The sequence below is a fragment of the Entelurus aequoreus genome, linkage group LG19 (assembly GCF_033978785.1).
Source record: "Entelurus aequoreus isolate RoL-2023_Sb linkage group LG19, RoL_Eaeq_v1.1, whole genome shotgun sequence".
Classification (NCBI taxonomy): domain Eukaryota; kingdom Metazoa; phylum Chordata; class Actinopteri; order Syngnathiformes; family Syngnathidae; genus Entelurus; species Entelurus aequoreus.
Genome location: NC_084749.1, coordinates 26902181 through 26915944, shown reverse-complemented (window position 1 = coordinate 26915944; position 13764 = coordinate 26902181). Strand labels below are relative to the sequence as shown.

At 38.7% G+C, this 13764-nt stretch overlaps 2 protein-coding genes across 11 annotated transcripts in view; one reads left to right on the top strand and one right to left on the bottom strand.

Annotated features, from left to right (window-relative positions):
- dnai3 (dynein axonemal intermediate chain 3) overlaps positions 1-13764 on the bottom strand; it is a 66746-nt gene that overhangs the window by 28706 nt on the left and 24276 nt on the right. For 7 of the 10 annotated variants that reach the window (XR_009822037.1, XM_062028181.1, XM_062028182.1 and 4 more), the window contains 5 exons: positions 12744-12804; positions 11878-12020; positions 11481-11688; positions 11198-11289; positions 4710-4817 (listed from right to left, as the gene is read on the bottom strand). Coding sequence is in view for 9 of the 10 variants with exons in the window: in XM_062028181.1 (XP_061884165.1) it covers positions 4710-4817; positions 11198-11289; positions 11481-11688; positions 11878-12020; positions 12744-12804 (612 nt within the window). In the remaining variant the exon portion in view is untranslated. The remainder of the gene's footprint in view (positions 1-4709; positions 4818-11197; positions 11290-11480; positions 11689-11877; positions 12021-12743; positions 12805-13764) is intronic. The other 3 variants (XM_062028184.1, XM_062028187.1, XM_062028188.1) reach the window with 3 other exon arrangements.
- Positions 9825-13764, top strand: part of mcoln3b (mucolipin TRP cation channel 3b) — a 48953-nt gene continuing 45013 nt past the window's right edge. The window contains exon 1 of the mRNA XM_062028195.1: positions 9825-9850. The gene's annotated coding sequence lies outside the window, so the exon portion shown is untranslated. The remainder of the gene's footprint in view (positions 9851-13764) is intronic.

Sequence of the window (13764 nt, the reverse complement as noted above, 5' to 3'; positions counted from 1 at the left end):
TATGTGTCCGTCGGGACTCCAGCAGCTGTGGAAGGAGGTGTCGGGAGTGCCGAAGCGGCAAGGAGGCCTTGAAGCAAGCCAAGGGCCTGGACCAAAGCCCCAACGCCCCATACTTTTTCTCAGCCTTTCCCCAATTTCGGCCAGCACGGACATGCCATTAAACAGTCTGCCCAATGGACTGAACCACACCCCAAGAAGAGACAGAGACAGACTGTTTGAGTGGATCTCTTTCTTCACCAAGGCAGCCAAAAGCCCAACGAGGTGTCGGCAGGCCACCAGCCTGAGGCACCACCGAGCCATCTATACGAGCACTAATCGAACATGGACTCATACGAAATTCAGTTGTGTGTTCAAAATCAATTGGTAATTAACAATATTGGTAACTACATTCATTGCAAATGCCGGAAAAAATATTTTTGCAAATGTCTTACAGTCATAAGTCTATATACATTCATCTATTTATGTTCAATGATGTTCATGATCAAAGTATTTGTTATTCCTTTACTAAATCAAAGGGTAGGCCACTAATTGTGTTCTGTGAGATAGTTTTACTGCAGGCTGGTAACAGCGATCGCTCTGAAGGAGGGTCATAGACGGAATTTTTGCCTCGTATAAAAACATTGAGGTTTTTGCCTCTATCTGTGGTAGAGATTTAAGTTAGTGGTCTACATCAGAAATTGTTTTGGCCCAGGGTCTTAGGACCCTGGAAGGAGGGTATGTCGTAGAATTTCTGACCTTTTGACCTATATTTCTTGTCTATTAAGAATGTCCGATCATTTTCAATTCTCTTCTATTTTGTGCCATTGAATAGACCAGTTGTGGGACAAAGGTGAATATGGAGTTATGCCAACCTGTCTACAGAATGTTTAGATTTTCCAAATATGACTAAGAGATACGAGGTTGTTTTGGAACAGACAAACCAAAACAAAACAATCATGACGCACGAGATAAAAACAGTGACGCACGAGATAAAAAACAGTGACGCACAAGAGACATATAAAAAATGGCAGAAGACCGGGACTAGAGAGAGATTTCGGCTTGTGTGTGTCTTGTTTGCTCCGGAGTACATGTGGTCTGTCTGCACGGCCAACTCAATTCAACCTGCACTTCTGATAATGGGTTGTAATAAACTACTTTTGTTGCCTGCTTAAGCTTCGGACAATCCACTACATCCTTTACACACTGATGTCGTTTCTTGATGAGGGATCAAAGGTCCGTAATATCATTGCTTGCAGTGATTTCCCCAGATTCTCTGAACCTTTTGATGATATTAGGGACCGTAGATGGTGAAATCCCTAAATTCCTTGCAATAGCTCGTTGAGAAATGTTGTTCTTAAACTGTTCGACAATTTTCTCACGCATTTGTTCACAAAGTGGTGACCCTCGCCCCATCCTTGTTTGTGAATGACTGAGCATTTCATGGAAGCCGCTGTTATACCCAATCATGGCACCCACTTGTTCCCAATTAGCCTGTTCAGCTGTGGGATGTTCCAAATAAGTGTTTGATGAGCATTCCTCAACTTTCTCAGTCTTTTTTGTCACTTGTGCCAGCTTTTTTGAAACATGTTGCAGGCATCAAATTCCAAATGAGTTAATATTTACAAAAAATAACAAGGTTCCAGTTTGGACGTGAAGTATCTTGTCTTTGTAGTCCATTCAATTAAATATAGGTTGAAAAGGATTAGCAAATCATTGTATTCTGTTTTTATTTACGATTTACACAACTTGCCAACTTTCCTGGTTTTGGGTTTTGTACATACAAATTCACATACATACTCACATACACACACATACAGTACTGGCTGTCTTGAGTTTCCAATAATTTCTACAACTCTTATTTTTTTGTGATAGAATGATTGGACAGCACGGTGAAAAAGGGGTTAGTGCATCTGCCTCACAATACGAAGGTCCTGAGTAGTCCTGAGTTCAATCCCGAGCTTGGGATCTTTCTGTGTGGAGTTTGCATGTTCTCCCCGTGACTGCGTGGGTTCCCTCCGGGTACTCCGGCTTCCTCCCACCTCCAAAGACATGCACCTGGAGATAAGTTGATTGGCTACACTAAATTGGCCCTAGTGTGTGAATGTGAGTGTGAATCTTGTCTGTCTATCTGTGTTGGCCCTGTGATGAGGTGGCGACTTGTCCAGGGTGTACCCCGCCTTCCGCCCGATTGTAGCTGAGATAGGCTCCAGCGACCCCAAAAGGGACAAGCGGTAGAAAATGGATGGGTGGATGGAATGATTGGAGTACATATTTGTTTGTCACAAAAACATTCTTTTATTAATTTATTAAGGGTCTACTGAAAATGTGACCAAATCTGCTGGGTCAAAAGTATACATACAGCAACATACATTATCAATTTTGGTGATGTAGAAACATTACAATCAAATCAAATTAGCTTCATGGCATGGCCTCTTAACTTCATGTGAGTGAGTATGATTGAGGACACCTGTTGACTTCTCTGAGCCCATTTAAATAGGGCTCATGTGATGCAGCTATTAGACTCGGTCACAAACGCGACAATGGGAAAGTCAAAGGAACTCAGCACAGATCTGAAAAAACGAATCATTGACTTGAACAAGTCAGGAAAGTCACTTGGAGCCATTTCAAAGCAGCTTAAGGTCCCAAGAGCAACTGTGCAGACAATTGTTCGTAAGTATAAAGTGCATGGTACAGTTTTGTCACTGCCACGATCAGGAAGAAAACGCAAGCTATCACCTGCTGCTGAAAGAAAATTGGTCAAGATGATCAAGAGTCAACCAAGAACCACCAAAAAGCAGGTCTGCAATGAATTGGAAGCTGCTGGAACAGGTGTCAGTGTCCACAGTCAAGCGTGTTTTGCATCGCCATGGACTGAGAGGCTACCATGCAAGAAGGAAGCCATTGCTCCAGAAGCGACACCTTAAGGCTCATCTAAAGTTTGCTGCTGATCACGTGGACAAAGATAAGACCTTCTGGAGGAAAGTTCTGTGGTCAGATGAAACAAAAATTTAGCTGTTTGGCCACAATACCCAGCAATATGTTTGGAGAAGTGAGGCCTTTAATCCCAGGAACACCATGCCTATTGTCAAGCATGGTGATGGTAGTATTAGGCTCTGGGCCTGTTTTGCTGCCAATGGAACTGGTGCTTTACAGAGAGTAAATGGGACAATGAAAAAGGAGGATTACCTCCAAATTCTTCAGTACAACCTAAAATCATCAGCCCGGAGGTTGGGTCTTGCGCGCAGTTGTTCCAAAAGGACAATGACCCCAAACACACGTCAAAAGTGGTAAAGGGATGGCTAAATCAGGCTAGAATGAAGGTTTTAGAATGGCCTTCCCAAAGTCCTGACTTAAACCCCATTGAGAACATGTGGACAATGCTGAAGAAATAAGTCAGAAAACAAACAAATTTAGCTCAACTGCACCAATTTTGTCAAGAGGAGTAGTCGAAAATTCAACTAGAAGTTTGCCAGAAGCTTGTGGATGGCTACCAAAAGTGCCTTATTGCAGTGAAACTTGCCAAGGGACATGTAACCAAATATTAACATTGCTGTATGTATACTTTTGACCCAGCAGATTTGGTCCCATTTTCAGTAGACCCATAATAAATTCATAAAAGAACCAAACTTCCTGAATGTTTTTTGTGACTAACAAGGTTGTGCGCCAATCATTCTATCACAAAAAATAAGAGTTGTAGAAATTATTGGAAACTCAAGACAGCCATGACATTGTGTTCTTTAGAAGTGTATGTAAACTTTTGACCATGACTATACACACACATGCGTGTATTAATTCATTAATACATACATACGCGCACACATTGGTACTTACCCACATACATAGGTACCTACGCTCTCACATACACACACAAATACAGTACATACATACACACTCACGGTACACACGCACATTCACTGTGCAAACATACATATACACATACTGTACATATAGACAAGCACATGTGCATACATGCAGTCATGCATATAATCAATCATTTACTTTAGTTATTGTGTACTATTGACCTTGTTTTGCTAAAACAATTATATGTAATAGAAGAAAATAAGGAACTACTTTAAATATTGTGTTGATAAGTTTACAATGTCAGAAATGTAGCACTTACCAAACATACATTAAAAAAGTTGGAGTTAATACATGTGATCAGTATCGGTCGGTATTGGTATCAGCATCAAAAAACCCTGATTGGGAACATCCCTACAAAAACCTGCAATCAATTGTTTTTTACCATGTATGTCATCAAATACAGACACCAAACAATTCTGTTTCTATAATCAATAGACAAATAAATGGGCACTCCTGTACCAATGTTTTTTTTAAATCATGTCTGGCTTTGAATAACTATCCACCCATCCATTCATTGTTTGAATTTGACTTCGGGCACTAGGTGTGTGGTACAAACCAGACTGATCCCCAGCCTATCACAGGACACATATACTTAAACAATCATTTCGCTCACATTCAGACAATTTCCAATTAACCAAACCTGTTTTTGGTATGTGGGCCGAAGCTGGATGACTCAAGAAAACTCATGCGTGCGTGAGGAGAACTTGCCAACTCCACACACTGTGATGGCCAAACTAATAGCCACACTGAGCTGGTGCTCACACTTACGGGGGTTATTATCTGCCAGGTTGTTGCTGTATATTCAGGTCATTTCTTGAGTAAAATATTGTAGCGCACACCAAAACTACAGTCAAGAATATGAATCTCACCACTTTCTTCCCTGCAGGTGCTGGTTGGTTTTGCCACAACTCTCTCCTCCTTAAAAGATCATTCAGCCTCTCTTGCTGCTGCTGAATGCATTTGCCCATGTTCACCCTCTGCACACATATGCAGGAGAAATTAAACGGTTTGAAAACAAAATAAAGACAAACAAGTAAAAAACTTCTAGGCAACTCAGCAGAAGATAATACAATTACCGTATTTTTTGGACTATAAGTCGCAGTTTTTTTCATAGTTTGGCCGTGGGTGCGACTTATACTCAGGAGCGACTTATGTGTAGGGATGATGCTCGAAACCGGTTTTCCCGGTTGTTTGATAAAAAAAAAGAACCGAGTCCTCGGACTCCAATCCCTTTTTGAGAACCAGTACCCGTTATCGAGACCACTATAGTAAAGAAAAAGAGTTGGTTCTTTATTCGAATCCCTGGGAACGAATCCCGTCCCGACAAGAAATGCCCCGTGGGACATCACAAGAAATTACGTCACGTAGCTCAGTCATTAGGCGCAGATAGGAAAAGCAGGAAAAAAATGGACCGGAAAAAGCGCTCCAAGGCATGGCTTCTTTTCACCAAAAAAAACGAGGAAGCGGCAATATGCAATTATTGCCAGGCTTCGCTCTCGTGTAAGGGGGGGAAGCACAACAAGCGTGTCGTGTCTTCGACACGTGTTGAAGCAGCGACAGAGACGACGAAGAACGCACTTCTTCTTCTGCCAGCTGCCCAAGTCCCAGCTACAGTGGCGGTGACGCCGATGAGTAACTAACGTTAACTGTTGCCGGTTAATTTCCATATCTGCTCACTTGTAGTAACGTTACCTCTTATGTCAACCAGGACAGCAGTAATGTTAGCTAGACAAACGTTACCTAAGCATAGTCAGTGGCTAACGGTAACGTTAACGTGAGCCTTTTTGTATGTGTCTGAGAACGCTAACGTTATCTTGTAGCCTACACCACAACAGAGTTTGCAGGTCTGTCTAATAAACTAGTGCTTTCTTTACTTCTTTAATTTATTTGGAACATGAACACACTTACCGTATAATACATCACAGTTTCATATCATTTCACTTTACAGGAGTAGGAAGAAGTAAAGCTTATTTAATCCTACCCCTTTCCCACTTCATAGCATTTACAAATATATACATCATTTACTGACCTTTTTATAATAAAATATCTGTGAATTAGTATATACAACAGTTTTGTAATATGTAATTAGTTAATTCAGTCATTTTTAATATACTGAGATGAAGAATATCTTATTTTCACTAAGGTTGAAACTGAAAGTATTTCTCATAATTCTTCTTCTTTGTACTTTGTAAGCACTATTCATTTGAACAACCTCTTAAACTGGATCATATCAGTACAATGTTTAACTTCTTTACTTAATCCATTCCATCATTTAATTCCACATAATTTTAGCTGTTTGCAATTTTACCAAATCATCGAACTTTAATATTTTTAACTCAATAAATAAAGTGTTTGTATGTTCTCTATATCCAACATTATGTATCAGTCTAATTAATTTTTTTTGTAACACAGTTAACGAATGTAGCGCACATTTGTAGTTATTTCCCCACATTTCTGCACAATAACTCAGATATGGTAATACTATAGTAGCGAGCAGTAGAGAATGTGAAGTGATTTGTTAAACCAAATATTGTGTGTTTTTTTCCACATACAACAACCTATCTGGACTCGATAAGAGAATCGATAAGGAATCGATTCGATAAGAGGATTCGATAATAGGCTCGACCGCGATAATTTCTTATCAAACATCATCCCTACTTATGTGTGAAATTATTAACACATTACCGTAAAATATCAAATAATATTATTTAGCTCATTCACGTAAGAGACTAGACGTATAAGTTTTCATCGGATTTAGCGATTAGGGTGACAGATTGTTTGGTAAACGTATAGCATGTTCTATATGTTATAGTTATTTGAATGACTCTTACCATAATATGTTACGCTAACATACCAGGCACGTTCTCAGTTGGTTATTTATGCGTCATATAACGTACACTTATTCAGCCTGTTGTTCACTATTCTTTATTTATTTTAAATTGCCTTTCAAATGTCTATTCTTGGTGTTGGGTTTTATCAAATAAATTTCCCCAAAAAATGCAACATATACTCCAGTGCGACTTATATATGTTTTTTTCCTTCTTTATTATGCATTTTCGGCCGGTGCGACTTATACTTCGGAGCGACTTATACTCCGGAAAATACGGTATTAACAGAAGAAATTAACAAATTAAAGAGATGGTTTGACAAAAACAGGCTATTCAGTAACAGTAGAAGAGAAAGTCAAACACAAATACAAATAGACGAAGTAGATATCGAAAGAGTAAAATAAATCCCATTTTTGGGTGCAATAATAGATGAAGAAATTAACTAAAAATGTCATACAAGAAAATATGCAACATAAGGTGGCAAGAAATATTTTTATAATGAATAAAGCAAAATATGATCTAGACCAAAACTCACTGTACACTACTGCCCGCTAGTGTTACCATATCTAAGTTATTGTGTAGAAACATGGGGAAATAATTACAAAAGTCCACTTCATTCACTAACTGTGTTACAAAAAAAGGTCAGTTAGAATAATACATAATGCTGGATACAGAGAACACACTAATCCTTAATTTTTAAAACCCAAAATATTGAATTTCAATGATTTGGTGCATTTGCAAACAGCTAAAACTATGCACAAAGCAAATTATAACCTGCTACCCAAGAATGTACAACAGGGCCAATTTTCGGCAGGCATATATGAAGGGGCAGTCAGAAATGTGAAGGGGGCATCATGTGTACACGCTGTTCCATCATACTCTCACACTTTTTGTTTGCGCTAATACAGTACTAACATTGCCTTCTTCATAAAATGTTGTTGTTAGCTACAGTATCGGCCTGACTTACTAAAAACCAAATACCACACACTAAACAGCAATCTATAAAATAGCCTGTACTATTAGTGGGCGTGTTGCGTGTGATTTACAAGGACTGTATGTACCATTGTGAAGTGGTGCAGACCGCTTTATTTAAATGAGGATTTTGCGTGTACAGGGATCCCCAAACTTTTTCCCCACCAGGTTTAATGTATGCATTATTTTCACGGACCGGCTTTCCACGTGTGGCAGATAAAAACAGCAAAAAATTAGCATGAAAAATCTACTCACTATAACGCTGAAGTTGTGGGAGCCCTGGGCGTGTTTCTTTGCAAAGACATGGTCCTCGGCACGTTAATAGCATATACTGTATACCAGTGTTTCTTAACCATAGGGCCTTTTTTTTTCAAGTTGTGTTTTACTGTACTAACTAACCAAGAGTCATCAGTTTCCCCTGTTCTTTTAAATTACATTTATTTAATTGTGTTCTCTGACCAGTAAGCATGCACTTGCGTGAGGAATTTCGCTATGACGCAAATAATGGTAGCCTACATATTCCTTTTCATCACTGTTTAAACAGTAACAGCAAATGACAGCTCTTTTCGACTAAACAGCTCATTTTGACAGAACACCTGAAGCAGCATATACACACAGCTTTAACTGACAGTTGTGTAGATGTCACCATCAAGGGCTCACCTGCTGATAGCAGGGGCGCCGCTAGGGATTTTGGGCCCCATGAAAAGAATCTTTACAGGGCCCCCTGTATTATAATTTCATCATCATTAGGGGCCTCTCTGGGCCCCCCTCCATCATGGGCCCCTAGAATCTGTCTCCTTTACCCCCCCTTTTCGGCACCCCTGGCTGATGGCATCAAGTAGCATCAAAAATGAAGTGTGTCCTCTTTTACTTTCTCCCAGGTGTTAACATATTGCAATGTACAACATGTTAAATCATCACCTTTTTGTTTTGGTGCTGCGGGTGAAAAAATAAATTTCTTTATCTCACAATGAAAAGGATCTGATTGGCTCTCATTCGTCGCTAACCTCCTCTCTCTCTCATATTGTACGCTATTAAATAACTTTTATTGGATATATTCCGAACTTGTCCCACCCAATTTCAAGACGAAATCAAATATGATTGGATTTTGTTTCCGACAACTTTTAGTCTTGTTTTTAATTCGTCGACACTGGTTTGCTGAGGGCTGGAGGGAGGGGTGTGTGTGTCTGTGTGCGTGCGGACTCGCGAAACATGACACAGGTGATGGACAGAAAACCGGGAACATGACATCATAAGATATCAAGTTGCCACGGATCAGTTTCCAAATCTGCGGTCCCTTCCAAGGTTTCTCATTGTACCCAATGTGTTGAGTTTTTTCTTACCCTGATATGGGATTAGAACCGAGGGTATATTTGTGGTTTGTGCAGCCCTTTGAGTCATTTGTGATTAAGGGCTTTATAAATAAACTTTGATTGAAGAGTGTTGTAGCGTGTCCCCTTTTCAGTGTATTTATCCGCGACTGCGGCTAATTTTGTCAACTTGTAGTACATTAGTTTTGTGGGTATATTACATTTTCTTTTACAACTTCAAACATTTTGATTTGAAGTTTGCAAGACATATATTTAAGGGGGCTCTGCCCCTCTTGTCCCTACGGAGACCCGGCCCCGATGTACAACAATTCTTCTTAATATAAGAGGAGAAATATAACCTCCAGAGAAAAACTTAAAACATTTGTATGCACGTACAACACTTAAGACCTACAGCATATCAGTATGAGGTACTAAATTATGGAATGAATTTAGCAAAGAAGCCAAACAATGTACTAATGAGATTCACTTTAAAGGCCTACTGAAACCCACTACTACCGACCACACAGTTTGATAGTTTATATATCGATGATGAAATCTTAACATTGCAACACATGCCAATACGGCCGGGTTAACTTATAAAGTGCAATTTTAAATTTCCCGCCACACTTCCGGTTAAAAACGTCTATGTATGATGACGTATGTGCGTGACGTCACAAAGGCAACGGAAGTATTCGGACACATTGTATCCCAATACAAACAGCTGTTTTCATCGAAAAATTCCACAGTACTCTGGACATCTGTGTTGGTGAATCTTTTGCAATTTGTTTAATGAACAATGGAGACTGCAAAGAAGAAAGCTGTAGGTGCGATCGGTGTATTAGCGGCGGACTACAGCAACACAACCAGGAGGACTTTGAGATGGATAGCAGACGCGCTACCGTGAGTACAGCTTTGGCTTCCAAACATTTGATCGCTTGCCCGTACGTGCGTGTCGCTATGTGCATGTCACGTATGTAACTTTGGGGAAATATATGTTTCTTGCCGACTCTGATGGCGGCCGGGGTGTCGTTGAAAGCTACAGCGCCCGCCGCCGCCGCCGTCCCGTAGCAAAGTTAGCTTCAATGGCGTCGTTAGCAACAGCATTGTTAATCTTCGCCAAGCTGGAAATTATTAACCGTGTATTTACATGTCCATGGTTTAATAGTATTGTTGATCTTCTGTCTATCCTTCCAGTCAGGGGTTTATTTATTTTGTTTCTATCTGCATTTAAGCACGATGCTATCACGTTAGCTCCGTAGCTAAAGAGCTTCACCGATGTATTGTCGTGGAGATAAAAGTCACTGTGAATGTCCATTTCGCGTTCTCGACTCTCATTTTCAAGAGGATATAGTATCCGAGGTGGTTTAAAATACAAATCCGTGATCCACAATAGAAAAAGGAGAAAGTGTGGAATCCAATGAACCCTTGTACCTAAGTTACGGTCAGAGCGAAAAAAGATACGTCCTGCACTGCACTCTAGTCCTTCACTCTCACGTTCCTCATCCACGAATCTTTCCTCCTCGCTCAAATTAATGGGGTAATCGTCGCTTTCTTGGTCCGAATCTCTCTCACTGCATTGTAAACAATGTGAAAGGGAAATGTGAGCAGCCCTCCAGCCTGTGACGTCACGCTACTTCCGGCAGGGGCAAGGCTTTTTTTTATCAGCAACCAAAAGTTGCGAACTTTATCGTTGTTGTTCTCTACTAAATCCTTTCAGCAAAAATATGGCAATATCGCGAAATGATCAAGTATGACACATAGAATGGATCTGCTATCCCCGTTTAAATAAAAAAAAATAATTTCAGTAGGCCTTTAATTGGGTGTTCAAGCTTCAAGTGTTTGTAAAGTACAAGGAAGAAGTATTACGGAAAACATCATGAACTTATTGAAAATCAGATATTATTAATCTCATTAATTGAATAACAACTGACTTACCTATTACTTAACTATTTATGAAGAGAGCTGTCGTATAAAGAATTAATTAATGTATATTGCTGCACCAATTAAGAACAGGAAGAGAAAATATGTGTTGGGAAGTAGAAAAGGAGTAGGATTAAATAAGCTTTGCTTCTTCATACTCCTTTTTTGACATGTTAAGAAAAAAAAATCTAAATCAAAATATGTAAAATATGTGATGTATCATATTGAAACTGTATACATGTTCGAATTAAACTTCAACCAAATGTGTGATCCAGTATACTTTATCAAGAATCTTTGTTGAAATAATATGGAATACGTCAGCCTTACCTCATTTCTTGGAGCAATGTAGTAAACAGGCGGAATTTGAAATACACGGACTATTCCAACATCGTCAGCCAAAGCCAGAAAGTGCTGCTTTGCTGTAGGCACAAAGATATAAAAATAAACTTCCAAACATAATTGAGAAATTAACCAACTCTACCAGAAGGTTGTTAAGTGTAGAGTTTTTCTGTGTAGATCTTGTAAAGTTAACTCTAAATTGTGCATAGGTGTGAATCTAAGTGTGCCTGAAGTGATGTGGCTTATATAAATATGTCTCTTCAAGACTCACAGGAGACAGTCCATGGTTTGATGCAGGTTATTTTGCCATTAGTCATGTGCTCTTGCACGTGCACAGCTTCTCCAGTTTTCTCCAGTAAGTTCCACACCTCAATTTTTCCATCTCCTTTACCAACAAAAAAAACTGCTGGCCTGGTCAAAGACCAGCATGCCACTGTACAATGCCCCTCCAAGGTCGGCATCAGAAAAAGAGGGCCGTCCTGAAGGTTGGTTAGCAAACGTGTAAAAATAGGTCAACTTTAAAAAGTTTAGTACAATCTTATGTGATTAAAACATTTGCTAATAAAAAATTTTTTAAATGCCCTTTGATGTCTATTTTTAGTCACAATCCAGGGCAATGAACAAATAGTTAAAAGCCTTTGTTTAGTTAAAATTTAAATTATTTTTACCAACACTCCCTCCTTCCATATGGCAATATTGCAGCTTCCATATAGTGAAGTTCCAGTCAAAACGATGTCTTTAAAAAAGGGTGAGCGGTCAATTGTATTCACCAAGCAGGGATGGATTCTAAAACTACAAAGAGGTTTGGGATCTGGACAGACAGAAATAGTTGGTGGTTAACATTTAGAATCATGTGTTTTACTGAGTTGTAACAAACTAGTTCATTAGTAGCGAGTATAATTACAGAGGTACCTTGGTTTTTGTACACCCCATTTTTTGTAGGAAAGATTTTTCGTTTTTTTTACAAACTAATCCATTTACTTGTGTATCTTTTCGCATAATCCAATGTAACTCAGTCTTGTGGCATTATCAATACACTGCATGAGTCCAATTGTGTTCTTAACATGTCTTTATTCAAAAACATGCCTTTGTTAGCCTGCTCTCAACTCCCAACCATGAGTATATAGCTTCAAAATAAGCCAGCATGGAGCCAAAGAAGGTTACAAGTGTAATCACTTTGATAAAAAAGTTGAGAAACACTACAGAATTCTAGAAAAAACTACAAAGATGGCTTCAATGTATCTCTCTCTCCATTCCCCTTCTCCATTTTCATTAGTCGCCGTCTAAGCCAACAAGAATAATTTATATGTATTTCCAATTTTTTTCCTGAAAGTAAATCTTCAATAATTCTCTAAAGAGTGTAATACTGTTGTTGGGTTTCTAGAATAGAATAATTAGATGTGTACTATTTTGAACGATTTGCTCTGCATTAGACCTTTCTGAACCGAGGTACCACTGTACACTATAGTGACAATAAAACTTTCCAATTTGCTGTAGTTCAATTTAATTGTTCTTGACAAGCTTATTAACTCACGAATTAGTTGATCAAGGTCATTTTTCTCCAGTTTCCAGTCAGTGTAAACAATCTCCCCATCCTGGAGACAGAAATATACATTAGGTTGGATGAAATTCATTTGGGAGCACTTTTTTCCCAAAGAGAATAAGTTGTCCAAAGAAAAGCCAATTAAAATTGTGCAATACGTGGACAAATCTTATGCCACCATTTGCTTAAGGTTTTTTCATGACCTTTTTCACAGCAGTCATTTTGATAAGGAGTAGTAAACAATACATATTAATACTCAAAAGTGTTCAGTTATTTTGAAAGTATGTAACAAACTCAAAAAGAAGTATGAGAAGAATCAAAGTTTATTTAATCTTGCACCCTTTCCATATTTCAGCTGTTACAAATAATCTGTTCACATCCTATATTTGTGTTTACAAAATAACTTGTGTCTCCATTTTCTTTTCTCTACAAACGGGAAGAAGACATGGTTGAACATATCACTAAAAAAACAGGACAGATTTTTACCAAACTTTGAGGTACATAATCTAAGGTAGTACCCACAGAATACTGGTGAGAGCCTGGATAAAAATGTGGCTCAGACTTATAAAATTTTAATTTCATTAAATGTTTTACACTTGGCAAGAGATTGAGCGCTCCTTTTTAGATTTAGCTTTAGATTTAACATTTAGCGCTCACATTTAGATTAAATATTTACATTAAACATTGAGATTTATATTTAACATTTAGGTTTACATTCAATATTTACATGTACATTTAAAACTAAATCCGTCTGAACTTTATACTGAGGTAATAAGTTAGTATTGCAGCAAGAAACTTTCTTATCATCGGCATACATCAACTTTAAAATAGCATCTTAAAGCGAAACATGAACGTGAGGATGGCATCGCTCGCATAAATGCTACATGGACAGCAAACAGATCACAACAAACTTTGCTAGTGGCAGTTTACCTGCGTTCACCACAGATCCGTTAAAAACATTATTTTCTAAATGGACAGCTTGGCGACTTTGTTGCCAAATCTGGCGACTTTC